The sequence below is a fragment of the Hyla sarda genome, chromosome 3 (genome assembly GCF_029499605.1).
Source record: "Hyla sarda isolate aHylSar1 chromosome 3, aHylSar1.hap1, whole genome shotgun sequence".
Classification (NCBI taxonomy): Eukaryota; Metazoa; Chordata; class Amphibia; order Anura; family Hylidae; genus Hyla; species Hyla sarda.
In genome coordinates this window covers 198,761,851-198,780,104 of record NC_079191.1, presented here as the reverse complement: position 1 = coordinate 198,780,104, position 18,254 = coordinate 198,761,851, and the positions used below count along the sequence as shown (strand labels likewise).

General features: G+C 38.6%; 1 protein-coding gene across 6 annotated transcripts in view; it reads right to left on the bottom strand.

The window, feature by feature from the left end:
* COL19A1 (collagen type XIX alpha 1 chain) overlaps nt 1–18,254 on the bottom strand; it is a 1,011,804-nt gene that overhangs the window by 632,021 nt on the left and 361,529 nt on the right. For all 6 annotated transcript variants that reach the window (XM_056565831.1, XM_056565835.1, XM_056565834.1 and 3 more), the window contains exons 13-14: nt 17,401–17,454; nt 3,286–3,339 (exon numbers count right to left, since the gene is read on the bottom strand). In XM_056565831.1, the coding sequence (XP_056421806.1) occupies nt 3,286–3,339; nt 17,401–17,454 (108 nt within the window). The remainder of the gene's footprint in view (nt 1–3,285; nt 3,340–17,400; nt 17,455–18,254) is intronic.

The following is an 18,254-nucleotide window of genomic DNA, read 5'->3' as shown; positions in this document are numbered from 1 at the left end:
AGGTGTTTTTTGTGCTTTTTTTTGTGTTGCAAACTCCAGACTGAGAGGCTTCATCTTGACCACTCTGCCATAAAGCCCAGATTGGTAGAGTGCCGTGAAGGAAGACCTTTTGGAAATTTCTCCTATCTGCACACAGGATCTTTTGAGCTCAGCCAGAATGACCATTGCGTTCCTGGTCACCTCTCTTACCAAGGTCTTTCTCCCCTGATTACTTAGTTTAAAAAGCCAACCAGCGCCTCATTGTTTCAAATTTCTCCTATTTATGAATTATGGAGGTTAGAAAAAAATTCTACCCTCCTACAGATCTCTGGCTCCCCACAGTCCTGTTTCTGAGCTTTACACCTTCCTCCCACCTCATGGCTTGGTTTTTTCTCTGCTATGCATTGTCAACTGTGAGACCTTATTAAAGGGGTACTCTAGTGGAAAACTATTTTTTTTATTTCAACTGGTTCCAGAAAGTTAAACAGATTTGTAAATGACTTATATAAAAATAAATTAATCCTTCCGGTACTTATCAGTTGCTGTATACTACAGAGAAAGTTCAGTTGGTCTTTTCTGTCTGACCACAGTGCTCTCTGCTGACACCTCTGTCTGTGTCAGGAACTGTCCTGTGTAGGAGCAAATCCCTATAGCAAACATCTCCTGCTCCAGACAGTTCCTGACATGGACAGAGGTGTCAGGAGAGAACATTGTGGTCAGACAGAAAATAACAACTCAACTTCCCCTGTAAAATACTGCAGCTGATAAGTCCTGGAAGGATTAAGATTTTTTTAGTAGAAGTAATTTACAAATTTAACTTTCTGGCACCGGTTGATTTAAAAAAAAAAAAGTTTTCCACCAGAGTACCCATTTAAGGCAGGGCTGTGTCTTTCCAAATCATGTCCTATCAATTGAATCTACCACAGGTGACTTCAGTCAAGGTCTGGTAAAGATAATGTTTGATCTTCAAGTTGTTTTAAGTGACAAGTATGTCATTCAGTGTTAGGCACAGCAAGTAGAATATGTCAGACAAGAGTGAAGACCAGACTACACTATTCAGGGTGGGTGACAACTTACTTAGGTCATGGTATGGAGCAACATGAGGATCTTTGGGGCAGACAGGCTCCACAATGTTCAGGTAACATGAAGCAACAGAAGTACACATCTGTACTAGAGCAACGTCTGATCCCTCAGCTGTGTGACTGGGCAGAGAAGAAAGGATATACAGGGACAGGAAACTTAATCTTCATGCACGATTGTGCTTCATTTCACAAGGGTCATTAAGTGACATGTTTTCCTGAGACTCATGGCATTGAAGTGTTCCCTTGGAAACAGCCCAGACACGCATCCAACAGAGAACCTGTGCAGTTCTAAAGTCAAAAATGAAGGAAAGAACTACAACAAACAAGCAACAAGTGACCTAAGATCTTATCTCAGCTTGAGCATGCAATGCCTGACTGACTGAACATTGCATAGAACGTTTTAATCTGTGCAAGAACAAGTTAAATCTTTGAAAAATAGCCAAATGGTCATTCACAAAATATTTATTTTAACAAACTTTATTTCAGAGCATGTTTCTCATGTAAACAATGTGTATTGCATATTATTTGATATGTCTGTACTGAGATTTATGGAGAAAAAAATAAAACTGCAATTTCTTTGAATAATTTCTATTGTCTTGACCAGCACTTGCATATTTAGGTTCTCACACAGGTAAAGCATCATGTTCAACATAACATACTTCCTTTAACTAGGATAATAGTAATGACCTTAAAGAGGTACTCCACCCTCAAAACATCTTATACCATTTCTAATGGATAGAGGATAAGATGTCTGATCGCAGGGGTCCAGCTGATGGACCCCCCCAGGGTGTCCAGTGCGGCACCCCAGTCATCTGGTGCACGGAGTTAACTCCACTCCATGCCAGATGATGGATGACCACAGCCATCACGCCCTCTCCATAAATGTCTATGGAAGGATGCATGTACTATAAGCTAGCTGTCCCACCCCCTCCCATAGACATGAATAAGGGGGTGTGGCATGACATCACAAACTCCAAGCTTCTCCATAAACTCCAAGCTTCTGTGTTCAAAACATCACTGTGCCACCCCACGTGATCCCAGGTGGTCCCAAGCGCCACCCCACCCCCCACACAATCACACATCTTATCCCCTAGTCGTCTAGGGTCGGAATACCCCTTTAAGATTTATTGTGTTTATTTTATTTTAACATATTTGTTCAAAAATAAGAAAACCTAAAAACAAAAAGTGATTATTGTGGTCTTTTGACTTTATTGTGTGTTTGGTGAACAGGTATCTGGTATGACACAACAGCTAAATTGGGGGTATAATCTGATACTGAAAGTATGTAAAAAAATCAACATCAGTATTGCATGACTCGAGAGGAAGACTATAAGGGGCAGCATGGAAATAATAAGGAGAAAAGCACTGTATGTGGCTCCAGTTTTCATTTTGATTGTTACATGCCACACAAATTTGTATGTATGTACCAGTTTACCTTTAAATTTGCGGGGCCACATAATAAATTAAAACTCTGCAGTATCCACATTTCGCTGACACAGCAGCCATTTCAATGAATCCTATGTGGATTTACCACTGAACTGTGAATTATTCATCTTTGCATAAAGGAATAGACACAACTAGAACTAAATTACAAATGATGACTTAATCACAAAAGGTAGCCAGACAAATTGTCTCACTATTCTTGTATTACAGATGGATCCACTGTACCTTATTTCTAATTGAATTAAGTTTAATTTCCCATAACACCAGTTTAATACAATATCAAATTTGCTATCAAAACACTTAAAAACGTACACTGAGTGTCCATGCATAGACACAGCATATACAACTCCCAACAGAGTGTCACCAAACAATGTAATTGTGAAAAATTCATAATCTCAAACATACTGGATATGTTGAGTTTAGAGATAAGTTACATTCACTATACCGACTGGTTTGTTTTCAGTCAGTCCTATATGACCAGAAATGTTGACGTCAACACCTCATATATAGCCTCATTACTAGGGCAAATAATAAAACTCAAAGCTGACGGCCCCTAAGATAAAAAGGGTTATATTATTTACAATAAAAACCTGTGGCAAAATCATGCATTGTTAACATTGAATGAACTGAGCAATGTGCGAGCCTATTGTATGTAAAGACCATTGTGATGTATCAAAACATTTGCACCCTTTACAAAGGAGTCTCCTTGAAACAATGATTGCCTTTTTATATGAGCGATTATTTTCTTTGCAACTGACATTTAATGGAAAGTGTATTTTACCTTTTCTCCCTTGGGGCCAATTGGACCTGGAAGGCCAGGAATACCATCCAAACCCTGTGGGAAAAAATTACACATTTATAATTGAAAACTGTGTGCATTACTGATGAATTATTAACACGTTGATAATAATGAAAACAACTTAGATGTTCAATACTCTCCAATCTTCATTCCACAGATCACAGTAAGTGGAAATATAGAGACGGGCTGGCACTAAAATGATAAGCAACATCTGTGCATTGGTGGGTGCACAGCATTAAATCAGCAAGTGTTCTAAATACTAGATATCTGTGCAACTTCTCTTCTTCCTAAAATTACATTAATTTACCATCTGGAAGAAGCATCATTTAGAGTTATGAGATTTTAAATACCCACTTGAATTAAATTAGTGGAGGAATAAATAGTTCTGATTTAGCTGTTAGTTGGCCTTTAACAAGCTCACAAAATGCTTCATGAGGTAAATTGGAAATTTTAGTTCCCTTGTTCCTCTATAAACACTTAAAAGTAAAAGCAAATAAGGTTCATCTTGTGATTGTTTTATTTATAATATTAGTTACACTTGTAGATCAATTTACAGAGATTGAACAACTGGGGATGGAAAACAGGCAACATTACATATTCAAAAACACTTAGCCTGTGTTCATATGTTCAGGTTTTTAATTGCAATTGTTGAATACATAAATAGGAATGAATCTAAAAAAGTTTAAAGGGGTACTCCAGTGAAAACCTTTTTTCTTTTAAATCAACTGGTGGCAGAAAGTTAAACATATTTGTAAATTACTTCTATTAAAAAAATCTTAATCCTTCCTGTACTTATTAGCTGCTGGATACTACAGAGGAAATTCTTTTCTTTTTGGAATGCTCTCTGATGACATCACGAGCACAGTGCTCTCTGCTGACGTTATTATTATAATAATAATGCTTTATTTATTGTTGCCCTTAGTGGGATTTGAACCCAAGTCCCCAGCACTGCAAGGCAGCAGTGCTAACCACTGAGCCACCATGCTGCCCTTAGAATTCATCTGCTATGCATGGTTGCTAAAATGGACAGAGATGTCAGCAGAGAGCACTGTGCTCGTGATGTCATCAGTGTTCCAAAAATAAAGGAATTTCCTCTGTAGCGTTCAGCAACTAATAAGTACTGGAAGGATTAAGATTTTTTAATACAAATATGTTTAACTTTCTGCCACCAGTTGATTTAAAAGAAAAAAGGTTTTCACCGGAGTACCCCTTTAAGTTCCAGTCTTTCTTTATAAGTGTCCTCCATTCATGATCTGTTTCCAGCTTTGAATCCCATAATTGCAATTAAGAACCTAAACATGTGAACACAGTCTTATAGTTAGATTCCAATGCAGTTTTTTTGCTTCAATTTTCAAAATGTTTTTTATGTCATTTTTGTAGGCTTTTTTTGTTGCCAAGTGTAACTATAAAATGTACAGTGAAATATAGCAGCATGATCTTGGCATGATGCTTTTTGTAGGAATTTGCTTCACTGTTTTTTTTTTTTTTGTTTTTTTTTTAAGGGGTAGTTGAAAACTAGTCAGGGAGGGGTTAAATACAAAATAAACCATTCCCTTACCTGCCACTTTCCCACATTATAACATAGCTCTGCTCCAACTTGTCCAGCACTTCTGGTTTTAGGGATGTGATGTCACACATTTGCTCAGCCAATCAGTGGCAAAGGAGGACATTGGGGAGAGGAGCTCTGTTATAGGAAGGTGTGGAAACAAGGAAGACAAGATAGCATTTTTTTTTATTATTTAACTCCTTGCCGACTAGTTTTTAAAAATAGGTTAATCATTAGACAAACCTTTGGGTGACAGTAGCTCCCATGCTCCAGTGTTTGACATCTACTGGAGCTAGAGTAAATTTTTGATATAAATTACACCAATTTCTGGTGTCAGTTATGTTATTTAGTGAACTTTATTGCACTAGAAAAATAAGGACAAATAGATGATGCACACTCAAATACAGAAATGCACACTCAAATACAGAGAGATTTTGTATTTAAGTGTGAACCATCTTTGTGTCCTGTTGTTTCTAGTGCAATATAGTGCTTGTTTCTGAACACTTGTAGGCAACCCCTCTTTAATATTTAATGGTTGAGCCCCCTACTTTTTGGATTGTTGAGTTATGTTTAACCCATCAAGCCATGCCGCCTCCCACTAAGCCCCTACAACTTATTAGATTCGTGCATATGGCAATAAAATGGAGAAAAATCTTACATCTGGAGAAAACCTCAGTTTCAGTGAAATTTTGCAAGTGTTGTATGCTAGAAAACTGATGTACAAGATTCTGATAAGATTACATTGGGCCTTATATATCTAAAATGCAAAAGATCACGCAGCTCCCAAATATATCAGAAAATGTTCTGCAAACCTACACTTTAAAAAGCCAAGTGCAACTTTTGAATTATCTATTTACCCCACTTCTAGCTTCCATAATGCTCTATGGTATATACATTATACAGTATATGTGGTTTTGAACCTGATAGTAGTAGACAAAGAAGTATAAATGAACACTGAGCTTTTTAGATGGTCAACTTGTATGGATGCATTTTTGCTCCTGTTTTGTGTCTAAAATTCCTTGGCCAACCATAGGACTATGAATCCAAACTAAACTAGGCCATATAGACTCCTTAGACCAGTGTTTCTCAAGCGTGGTCCTCAAGTGCCACCCACAGGTCATGTTTTCTGGATTTTCTTAGTCTTTCACAGATGATATAATTATGGTCAGTGAATAAGGCATCACCACAGTTATATCACCTGTGAAAGACTGAAAACATGACCTGTTGGAAGCACTTGAGGAAAGCACTTGAAAAACACTGCTTTAGAATAAAGTCAGTCGAGGTCAGGCATTATGAATATTTATTGCCGATCCTATTGCTCTGGCAGAGATAAGTTACTGCCAGAGCAGTCTGACTATGGCTTACCCCTCCCCTCTTCATAGAGGAAACATGAACGTTTGGTTGTGCTGAACAATCATGTGTATGGGGAGGTCAAGAGAGATAGCGGCCAGACAAGGATTTACTGCAAAGTTTAGTTAAAAAACAAAAAAACACTGATTTTGGTTGTGTAAAGTGTATTAAATGTTCTGCTGACATTTGTTTAACAGATAACAAGGATCTGGCATGTTGAATTTTAGTTTCAAAAGGAGAAATTTATTGCAGAAAAAAAACAGTTAAAACAAAAAATGAAAGTGTACATAAACATGGACACGGGGAGAGGATATCTAAGGCTGCCATTCCTTATTAAATAGATCAACCGAATCTGACCGTATTGCATAACATTTTTCTGATATTAGAATGTTATTTATTTGGGAGATTACCATGGGGATAGATAGAATAGGAGAGTGCCATTTGGAAGCAATGGCATGTTAAATTTTAATGGAAAATGCCTTAAAAAAGTAAAATCCATGCCTCGGAGAAAAAAGGTTCAATCTCCAGAAGTTACACGCCTTTTTCAATTTTTTACCCTAGGAACTGTGGAACACCTCAGGAACTGGACCCAGAGAAATGAAGAAGGGCTTAAATAATGGTTTAGACAAATGTTCAGAACTAAATAACATAAAAGGGGTTTCCTGGTTTTCTATTCCTGGACAATTTCTTTAATGCTGTTCTCGAAGTATAGCATTATAAAGTTACCCACACCACATTATCTACATCTTCTCCCCTCCCTTGGTTGAACTTGATAGACATGCATTTTTTGACTATGTCAATTCTTTAGGCCTAAAAAGAGAAAGGTCACCACCACAGGTGTCTACTGGAAACTTACTCCACTCTTCCCATTGGAAACACATGCACACTCTCCATAAACTCATCATGTGTGTGTGTGTTTGGGAAGATACAGTATTTAGGAATAGCCCATAGTCATCTTTCCAGGACATACACTCTCATGCCATTTCAATGAACATGGTGCTGCCTGGATATATTTATTTTATTAAAAGTATGTAAAAGCTAAAAGAAAATTGCTTTTCTTTTAACACATTTACAGCTTTTAGCATCAGCGACATTTTACAAGGTGTTAATAATATGTCTTTCATCATGTGAAACTCGACCTCCTGGTGCATACATCACATATGCTGTGAATATTTTCGATAAAATTATATAATACACTTCATTTCCTTTTGTTTCACAGTGTGAAGGTAAAGTTTTGTTAATTTGTCACGAACACTTGATACCCATTCCATTACTGTGGGGATGTATAAAATGTTACTTTTCACTTGCTGGTGTTACACTTCTCAACAGCAGCACAACAGCTGCAACCAGCTGAGATTATTGCCGTTCACCGTGTGCCTCTCTTCTTTTATATAGCACATTAGATTCCATCAATGTTAGCAGGCACACTTGATTGTAGCATTCATAAAGCTGGGATAAGGTTACTGCCGGGATAACAAAACCCACATAGGACCTCATGCAATTGGCACAAAAACATGTAATTAAATCTATATTAACATGGACAATGTTTCTGAAATGAAAACAAAAAGGATTTCTTGCTAATAGGTGGATAAATGTATCATATTATAATTATAACAGTAATTCCATGGATACGATGGTTTGATCTTATTGTACAGACATAATATGGGAAGCTTTTTAAAAGTATTTCCTACTGAAATAAGGAATAATTAGGGAACATTTTAATTGTGTTTGGCAAGAATTAGGATCCTATTCTGTCTAGTTCACAGGCCAGGACAGTTTCTAAATGTCTTACATTACAGACTATACTGAATAAGCAATTCAATCGCCTCAGCGGTTGTCATACAAGGTCAACAGGATATGCATGTCTGAGACCCCCTTACAAGAAGGGGGACATGTTACAAACTTTGAGACTAGTTGGCAATGACTCCATCTGTGTTCCATTGCGATGTCAACAATGTCTATTAATGAAGAACATTTTATACATCAGCTTCACTCACCAAATAGCTAGGATTGCTAGTATTTAAGTTGTTTGCGCTATTTTGTATTAGGTCTAACAAGTTGAAGTATATTATTGTTTGTAGACTGCATACAAGCAATTGTTGAGTGAAAGTTATGAACCAGCTGGAGTGAGCATTGAGAAGCGGTAATATGATCTCAATGTGGGTACTGAGTTTAAAATTCAATATGTAAGATCAAAAGGAAGGGCTATTTAGTGGGCAAGAAGGAATGGATAGAATCGAGAGGGCCATTTAAAAGCAATGACATGTTAAATTTTAATGAAAAACCGCCCTAGAAAAAAAAAATCTTGCCCTACGCCTGGAAAAAAAGGTTAAATCTCTTGAAGTAACTTGCCTTTTTAAATTTTTACCATAAGAACTGTGGAACATCTCAGGAACTGGTCACAGCAGAAATGAAAGAGGAATTCAATAAAAGTTTAGACAAATGTTCAAACAAAATAACATGATAATTAACGACATATTTTTAAAATTCTGACGTTTCCGCATGCGGCGATACCACACATGTTTATTTTTATTATTATTTACACAGTTTTTTTTTTTTAAATGGGAAGAGGGGGGTGATTGAAACTTTTATTAGGGAAGGTGTTAAATGATCTTTATTCACTTTTTTTTTGCACTTTTTATTGCAGTGTTATAGCTCCCATAGGGATCTATAACACTGCACACACTGATCTTTTACATTGTTCAATGGTTTCTCATAGGAAACCATTGATCGATGATTCTGCCGCTTGACTGCTCATACCTGGATCTCAGGCACTGAGCAGTCGTTCGGTGATTGGACAGCAAGGAGGCAGATAGGGACCCTCCGGCTGTCCTGTAAGCTGTTCGGGATGCCGCGATTTTGCCGCGGCGATCCCAAACAGCTCCCTGAGCTAACCGGCAGCATTTTAGTTTCACTTTAGATGCGGCGATCAACTTTGAACGCCGCAACTAAAGGGTTAATAGCGTGCTGCAGCGATCAGTGCTGCACGCTATTAGCCACGGGTCCCGTCCATTGTTAGAGGTCGGGCCTGATCCGCTTTGACGTACCGTGGCCCCGCGTTATAGAACGGGAGCAGACTCATGACGTACCGGTACGTCATGGGTCCTTAACAGGTTAATACTGTTGCAGAAGTATAGAATTCTAAAGTTACCTACATCACATTATCTACATCTTCTCCCCTCCCTTGGTTGAACTTGATAGACATGTATCTTTTTTTACTATGTAAAGTCTTTAGGCCAAAAAAGAAAAAGGTCACCACCCCAGGTGTCTAGTGGAAATGTACTCCTCTCTTCCCATTGAATGTACACATGTACATTCTCCCAAAATCTACAATCTGATAGATTTTGCCCCCACAGTGTTCCATTCCCCAAATTTCTCCAGTTTATTTAGCACATTTAAAGTTTCCCTGTGCCCGGGCTGCAAAAACTAAAACCCCTTTATCGGTGTCCTGTTCCTCCGGCACTGCTCGGCTCCCTGCTTCTTAGCCTCAGAAAGTCTGACTGTGGTCAGCGTATCACCAACCACAGCAATGTCCTGCCTCGGCAGGTGATAGGCTGAGCCACTGTCATGTAAGGTGCCGGTCGGAGCTCCTTTCATGACAGTGCGCTCAGCCTATCACCGGCCTAGGCGGGAAATCACTGCAGCTGGCGAGACGCTGACCACAGTGTTATGTTCCAAGCATAAAAAGCAGGGAGTAGCCAAGCAGCGCTGGATGAATGGGACGCCGATACCGGTGCAACGGGAGAACGTAGAAAGGTGAGTTAAAGTTAGTTGTTTTTAGTTTTTTCAGCCCAGGCACAGGTAAACTCAAAGGTTTTGGGCCACTTTTCTCCTTTATCTTGGTCTAAAATCTGTTGGCCTCTAATGGTTTATAAAACCCTACCATTAAAACATGGTGTTTCAAAGGAGATGTAAGTGCTGTAACTGAACCTTCAGAAAGTATGCCTTGAGCTTCGGGATCCCCAAACCCCCATCCTCTTTTGACATTTGAAGTTTAGCCAGTTTATTAAAAGGGTACTCTGGTGGAAAAACTTTTTTTTTAATCAACTATTGCCAGAAAGTTAAACAGATTTGTAAATTACTTCTATTAAAAAATATTAATCCTTCCAGTACTTAACAGCTGCTGTATGCTCCACAGGAAGTTCTTTTCATTTTGAATTTAATTTCTGTCTGACCACAGTGCTCTTTGCTGACACCTCTGTCTATGTCAGGAACTGTCCAGAGCAAGAGAAAATCTCCATAGCAAATATATCCTGCTCTGGACAGTTCCTGACATGGACAAAGGTGTCAGCAGAGAGCACTGTTGTCAGACTGAAAAGAAATTCAAAAGTAAAGGAGCTTCCTTTGGAGCATACATCAGCTGATAAGTACTGGAAGGATTAAGATTTTTAAATAGAAGTAAGTTACAAATCAGTTTTTCTGGCATCAGTTGATTGATAAAAAATGTTTTATTTTTTTTGACCGGACTAACCCTTTAACCAGTTGGGCATGGAGGGCATATATGTACGCCCTTCGACCACTCCTGTTCTATAACGCGGGGCCGTCATAGTGGGTCGGGCCCAGCCTCTAATAATGGCCGGGACCTGTGGCTAATAGCGCTCGGCACTGATTGCGGTGCCGTGTGCTATTAACCCTTTAGACGCGGCATTCAAAGTTGAACGCCGCATCAAAAGTGAAAAGTAAATCAATGCCGGTTAGCTCAGTGGGCTGTTCAGGATCGCTGCGGCGAAATCGCAGCATCCCGAACAGCTGTAGGACAGCAGGAGGGTGCCCTTACCTGCCTACTGTTGTCCGATCGCCGAATGACTGCTCAGTGCCTGAGATTAAGGCATGAGCAGTCAAGCGGCAGAATCATTGATCAATGGTTTTCTGAAAGATCAGTGTGTGCAGTGTTATAGCCCCCTATGGGAGCTATAACATTGCAAAAAAAAAAAAAAAGAAGTGAATAAAGATCATTTAACCCCTTCCCTAATAAAAGTTTGAATCACCCCCTTTTCCCATAGAAAAAAACTGTGTAAATAAAAATAAACATTTGTAGTATTGCCGCGTGCGGAAATGTCCAGATTATAAAAATATATCGTTAATTAAACCGCACGGTCAATGGCGTACGTGCAAAAAAATTCCAAACTCCAAAATGGCGTATTTTTGGTCATTTTTTATATCATGAAAAAATGAATCAAAAGCTATCAAAAAGTCTGATCAATACAAAAGTACTGGGTAGAAACGGAAGCCCCCAAAAATCACAAAATGGCATTTTTTCTTCAATTTTGTGGCACAATGATTTATTATTTTTTTCTTTTTCCTGTAGATTTTTGGGTAAAATGACTGATGTCATTACAAAGTAGAATTGGTGGCACAAAATATAAGCCCTCATGGATTTTTAGGTACAAAATTGGGAGGGTTATGATTTTTAAAAGGTAATGAGGAAAAACGAAAGTGCAAAAACCCTCCATCCCCAAGGGGTTAATTCTGCAGCAGTCATGTCATCTTTGTAAGATTGATAAGGCCCACCACAGATAGCTGCACTCTACTTGGCTCCAATTATGCCTTAAATTTGATGTTGTTGATAATAATAATAATAATAACAACAACAACAGTTATTTTATTGCAATTCAGTACCTCCCTAGTAATACCCAAACATTTGAAAGAAGAGGCACAATTAAGAGGTATCTAGGTCAAAAGTTTCTTGGATAATCAATTAGTAGAGCAACTGTATTAGACCCATTTTTAGTGATGACATAAAAGACTACAAATTCCTCTATATCTGAGATAGCACATGAAGAGAAATTGTGTTATCTGCAAGGAACTGTATATCATTCATGTATCGCACAATCTTTTCCTCTAATTTGCCATGCCATGCCTAATTTGAGCCCTACAGATGGCAGCTAGTGGATCTATGGCCAGACTGAATATTAGGGGTGACAGTGGATATCAATGCCTAGTACCTCTACTAAAAACAGGAAGGTTCTGATAGCATATAATTCCTCCTTATTCTTAAATTCAGAGGTGTATAGATTATATAGATGTATATAGTTTAATCCACTTGAGATACGTAGTCTCAAGTCCCATTTTGGACAACACCACCTACAGGTAAGCCCATTCAATGTGTCCAAATGCCTTAGTAGCATTCTAGGAGTATTTAAAAGGAGTCTATGTATTTTAATAGCTGTAGACTTGGATGGAGTGGTCGATCAATAAGGCCCTTAGATGGACTGACCTGTCAATAATGTCCCATTCAGTGCAGGGCTAAGAGAACACTAAGGGGGAGAAAGCACATCAGTGCAGGTGCAGGGAAAGGGTATGGCAGCTCTGCTGCAGTGGAAAGTGCTTGGACGATGAGTAGCCTATCAGTGCTGGGGCTCCAGGAGACTAAAAAAATCACCTTTTGTATACAGAATGCGTGCCACACAGCTTTTCCCGTCTCCTGAAGAGTAATGTTTTCCTTTTCCCACAAGGTTTAGGTAGTTAAATAGAACAATGCCAGGTACTTAGCTAGTAAAGTAATAAAGGGGAATGGCCAGAAAGACCTCTAGCCAGAAAGTAGATTTTAATATAGTATGGTAATAAATAGCTTGATACCGGGATCAGTGCATGATAGAGATGGATTGATCTTGCTTATGTTTGTAATGCCAAAAATCTAAGATAAATATTTCATTTAAAATACTATAAAAAGTTGTCTTGGTAGCAGACTTAAAGGGGTACTACCATTGAAAACTTTTTTTTTTCTAATCAACTGGTTCCAGAAAGTTAAACAGATTTGTAAATGACTTCTATTAAAAAATCTTAATCCTTCCAGTACTTTTTTGGGGCTGTATACTACAGAGGAAATGTTTATATTTTTGGAATTTCTCTTATGTCACAACCACAGTGCTCTCTGCTGACCTCTGCTGTTCATTTTAGGAACTGTCAAGAGCAGGAGAATATCCCCATAGCAAACATATGCTGCTCTGGACAGTTCCTAAAGTAGACAGCAGAGATCAGCAGAGAGCACTGTGGTCGTGACATAAGAGAAATCCAAAAAGATAAACATTTCCTCTGTAGTATACAGCCCCTAAAAAGTACTGGAAGGATTACGATTTTTTTAATAGAAGTCATTTACAAATCTGTTTAACTTTCTGGCACCAGTTGATAAAAAAAAAAGTTTTCCACGGTAGTACCCCTTTAACACTGGGATCTGTTCAGGGCTTATCCCAGTATGGATGCACATAATTATTGACGTCCCTAAGTAGAGAGAGAACTTTGGGGTACATTCCACAAAATTGAAAGCACCCATAACCAGTATACTGTATAAAGGGCTCACTAGATGCCTGCACAATAATGTTTGTGGGTCTGCACACGGTTGCATGCACAGTAGTTCCTAGGCATCCAGACATTTCTAATGAATATGATGCTCTTTTTATGCTGTGATGGTTTAAAGAAATAAAAGAAAAAAAATTACATGATAAAGTTCACACATCTATGATGCATTTATTAGTCACTGAGTAAATCCATCCAGATGTCTATTTCTTCACACGTGCAAACATTACTGGTTTTAGAGTCAGGAGGATAGTGCACCTGACTCTACAGTCAGTAATAAAATACAATCACATGATGAATTGCCATTACTGTATGAACATCTGAGTCCACGTAGATATCTAGATGTAGCCATGACAACCAGAAGACAAGACATTTAGCTACTAAAGAGCTTTCTAATTGAGAACCTCTTTAAGTCAATCTAATCTGTTATTAACATTGCTAAAATAATCTTTGCTTTTATTGACTTTTAAGGAGCACTTAGACTAGAATAAATAGGACATATTTCTAGAACGGTTTATAGTGATATATCACTGAGATCAATGGGACACATCCTTTGGTTACGTACACAGGTGCATTAAAGCACTTAGGCTGGGTTCACACTGTGGAATTTCTGGGCACAATTTCTGCCGGAGATCAAGCCGGCGGCACTAGGACTGCGTGGACTGCATAACCGTTCCTATAGATGTCAATGCATTTCTGAGTAGATCTCCCAAAAGATCCAACCAGAAATGCATTTCCGTCTATGGGGATGGCAATGCAGTCCGTGTGGTCTTAGTGCCGCCAGCTACATCTCTGGCAGAAATTCTGCCCAGAGATTCTGTAGTGTGAACCCAGCCTTATGGTACAGATAGGGCCCATTGACACTATGAAATTTCTGCCTAGAGAAATCCAGGGCGGAATTGTGCTTACAGAAGCCTTCTATTGTTTTCAATGGGATTCTGCTGCTCTGTGCACTCTGCAGATTCTAGAATCTGCCATCAATGAGGACGGTGCTTAATGTCCACGAAGACCATAGCCCTAATTCCTGCTGCTCATGGAAACTCTGCCCATCTCCACCTGGATTTTATCTGGGCGGATATTTCATAGTGTGCATGGGCCCTAAGGGTAATACCACATGTAATGGATTGGCTGAGGAAACTAGCCACAGTACTTCACTAGACAATCAGCATTGATAAACTGACACCAAACCATATGGATTTTGGCAACGATGTGTTGCAGATTGTCCTGAGGTTTCAGAAAAGTAGAACAACGCTTCAAATCTCAAAACTTGTAGTAGAGTCACTTGTTTCTGCATTTGAGATTGGGGATTTATTTACAGATTATCTTTTTAAAGGGGCACTCCACTGGCCAGTGTTAGGAACTAAATATTCCAAACGCTGTTTTCTCGCTGCGGGGTGGTCATGCCCTTCGTGACTGTCATGGCCATGCCCCCTCAATGCAAGTCAATGGGAGGGGGCGTGACAGCAGCCACGCCCCCTCCCATTTACTTGCATTGAGGGGGCATGGCCATGACAGTCACAAGGGGCATGGCCGCCCCCCGCAGCGCAAAAACAGCGTTCCACAACAAATCAACAGTTTATCTGTAACATGAAATGACTAGTATGCACCTTCGTGGTGACAGGCTTTTAACAGGATAATGTGCATTGGCGCACTGCAAGAATAGTTTATGAATGGTTTGAGAAACATGAAAAAGAGTTTAGGGTGTTGACTTCTCCACCAAATTTCCCAGATCTTGGCATTTGTTGAATGTGCTACAAAAACAAAAAAAGTCAAATTCATGGAGGCCCACAATGCAACTTACATGACCTACAGGATCTGGTGCCAGATACCACAGGACATCAGTACAGGACTTGTGGAGTCAATGTCTTGGTGGGTTACAGTTGTTTTGGTAGCACAAGGGGAGCCAACCCAATATTAAGCAGGTGGTTTTTAATGGTATAACCAAACTGTGCATACAGTGTAACAATGCAGTGCACAAAAAGCCTTTCTTATAAGTGTTACAGAACTGTCTAAAAGCTGAAAGAAATGCATAAATTCCTGCACATATAAACTTGCAGACATAGCAGAAATGTCAAATTGGTATATCTTCTGACAGGTCACTATCATTATTTTGCATTCTGAAAGTAAAGTTACATTCATAGAGTTACTACTGATATCCTCATGGCTGATAGCTGACTAATGCCATTTGATAAGGCAGGTTATCTGAACAATAATGTACAAATTATATACATATATACAGTGGGGATCAAAAGTTTGGGCACCCCAGGTAAAAATGTGAATTAATGTGCATAAAGAAGCCAAGGAATGATGAAAAATCTCTAAAAGGCATCAAATTACATTCTTATAATATGTCAACAAAAGTTAGATTTTATTTCCATCATTTAAACTTTTAAAATAACAGAAAACAAAAAAATGGTGTCTGCAAAAGTTTGGGCACCCTGCAGAGTTAATATCTTGTACTGCCCCCTTTGGCAAGTATCACAGCTTGTAAACGCTTTTTGTAGCCAGCCAGTCAGTCTTTCAATTCCTGTTTGATGTATTTTTGCCCATTCTTCCTTTCAAAAGTCTTACAGTTTTTTGAGATTTCTGGGCTGTCTGTCACGCACTGCTCTTTTAAGGTCTATCCATAGATTTTCAATTATGTTGGGGGCAGGAGATCGTGAAATACATGGGAAAACCTTCAGTTTACTCCCCTGGATGTAATCCCCCATGGATTTCGAGGTGTGTTTAGGATCATTATCCATTTGTAGAAGCCATCCTCTCTTTAACTTCAGCTTTTTCACAGATGGCATCAAGTTAGCATCCAAAATTTGCTGAAATTTTATTGAATCAATTTTTCCTTCTACTCGTGAGATGTTCCCTGAGCCACTGGCTGCAATACAACCCCAAAGCATGATTGATCCACCCCCCATGCTTAGCAGTTGGACAGAGGTTCTTTTCATTAAATTCTGTTTCCCTTCTTCTCCAAACGTACCTTTGCTCATTCCGGCCAAAAAGTTCCATTTTAACCTCATCGGTCCACAGAACTTGTTTCCAAAATGCATCAGGCTTGTCTATATGTTCATTTGCAAAGTTCAAACACTGATTTATGTGGTGAGGACATAGAAGAGGTTTTCTCCTGATGACTCTTCCATGAAGACCATATTTGTACAATTATCTCTTTATAGTGGAATAGTGTACCATAACTCCAGTGTCTGACAGATCTTTCTGGAGGGATTGTGCAGTCAAACGTGGGTTTTGAATTGTTTTTCTCACAATCCTGCGAGCTGTTCTGTCTGATATTATTATTCTTGGTCTTCCAGATCTTGCTTTAACTTCCACTGTTCCTGATGACTACCATTTCTTAAATGACTGCCATCTGAAAATGTTTTGCTATTTTCTTATAGCCTTCTCCAGCTTTCTTAGCGTCAACTATTTTCTGTTTCAGATTTCTAGACAACTGATTAGAAGAACCCATGGTGCTGATTGTTGGGGCAAGGTCAGATGAGTCTGGGCATTTAAAACCTTTGAGATTGACATCACCTGGTCTTCTCAGATGATGATTGAGAACAATCCATGACACTGGCAGGTCTCAGCTTTGCAAAGGGGGCAGTGCATGCTATAAATTTTGCAGGGTGCCCGAACTTTTGCAGACGCCATTTTTTTTGTTTTCTGTTATTTTGAAAGTGTAAATGATAGAAATAAAATCTAACTTTTGTTGACATATTATAAGAATGTCTAATCTGTAATTTGATGCCTTTTGGAGATTTTTCCATCTTTCCTTGGCTTCTTTATGCACAACATTTTTTACCTGGGGTGCCCAAACTTTTGATCCCCACTGTATGTATATATATATATATATATATATATATATATATATATATATATATATGTATATTAATAAAAATTATATGGAATCAACTTACATCTTTCCCTTGAAGACCAGCATGTCCATTTTCTCCTTTTTCCCCCTTTTCACCCTTAAAAAAGCACACATAAAACCATTAGGAGATGATAAACATTGCCTTTTAATATTCACTATTCAAGTGAAAAAAAATTGGAAGGTGCATTAAACTTAACTTTTATTGTAATTATTTACAGCAAAGTTGGTGATTGTAGAAGAATCTATCTTTTCACTTAAGGAATGCTGCACTTATTAAATCATCAAATTATTAAGACATTCCAACAAACGACAAACAAAAACTATTCACTCCCACCGTACTCCTAACGTATTTCTATCACTGGGTAAAGGTGACATCATTAGGGAAGACATAGCAGTGTATACAGTATGGCATAAAGGTGGTAGGTGTATGTGTACTTTGCTCTAACAATCATCACAAACCACCAATACAATATGTCAAAACTAAATATCTAAGGCAGTCAGGTAACTGTAGTTACTAGTTATATGAAACACATGTCTCCCACATACATGATACTAAGAAAATCAACTGTACACTATACATATAAACATCTAGAGTACCAAGCATGTGCAGTCAATAGAGTACCCCTGTTTTTTTATGTCAGTCAGGAGTATACTGGGGAAAAGGCTAAAGCACTGATAATCTTTGGCAAATATATTACCCTTGGTTAACTAGGCCATCTGTCAGATACAATAACCCAATATGACTGTATGTCACCCCTGTAATGACATTGAGTAGAAAGTCAATTGAGAGATGGGGGAAATATATCAAAACCTGTGCAAAGTAAAACTTGCCCAGTTGCCCGTAGCAACCAATCAGCATGCTTCTTTCATTTTTAGGAAGGCCTGTGAAAAATTAAA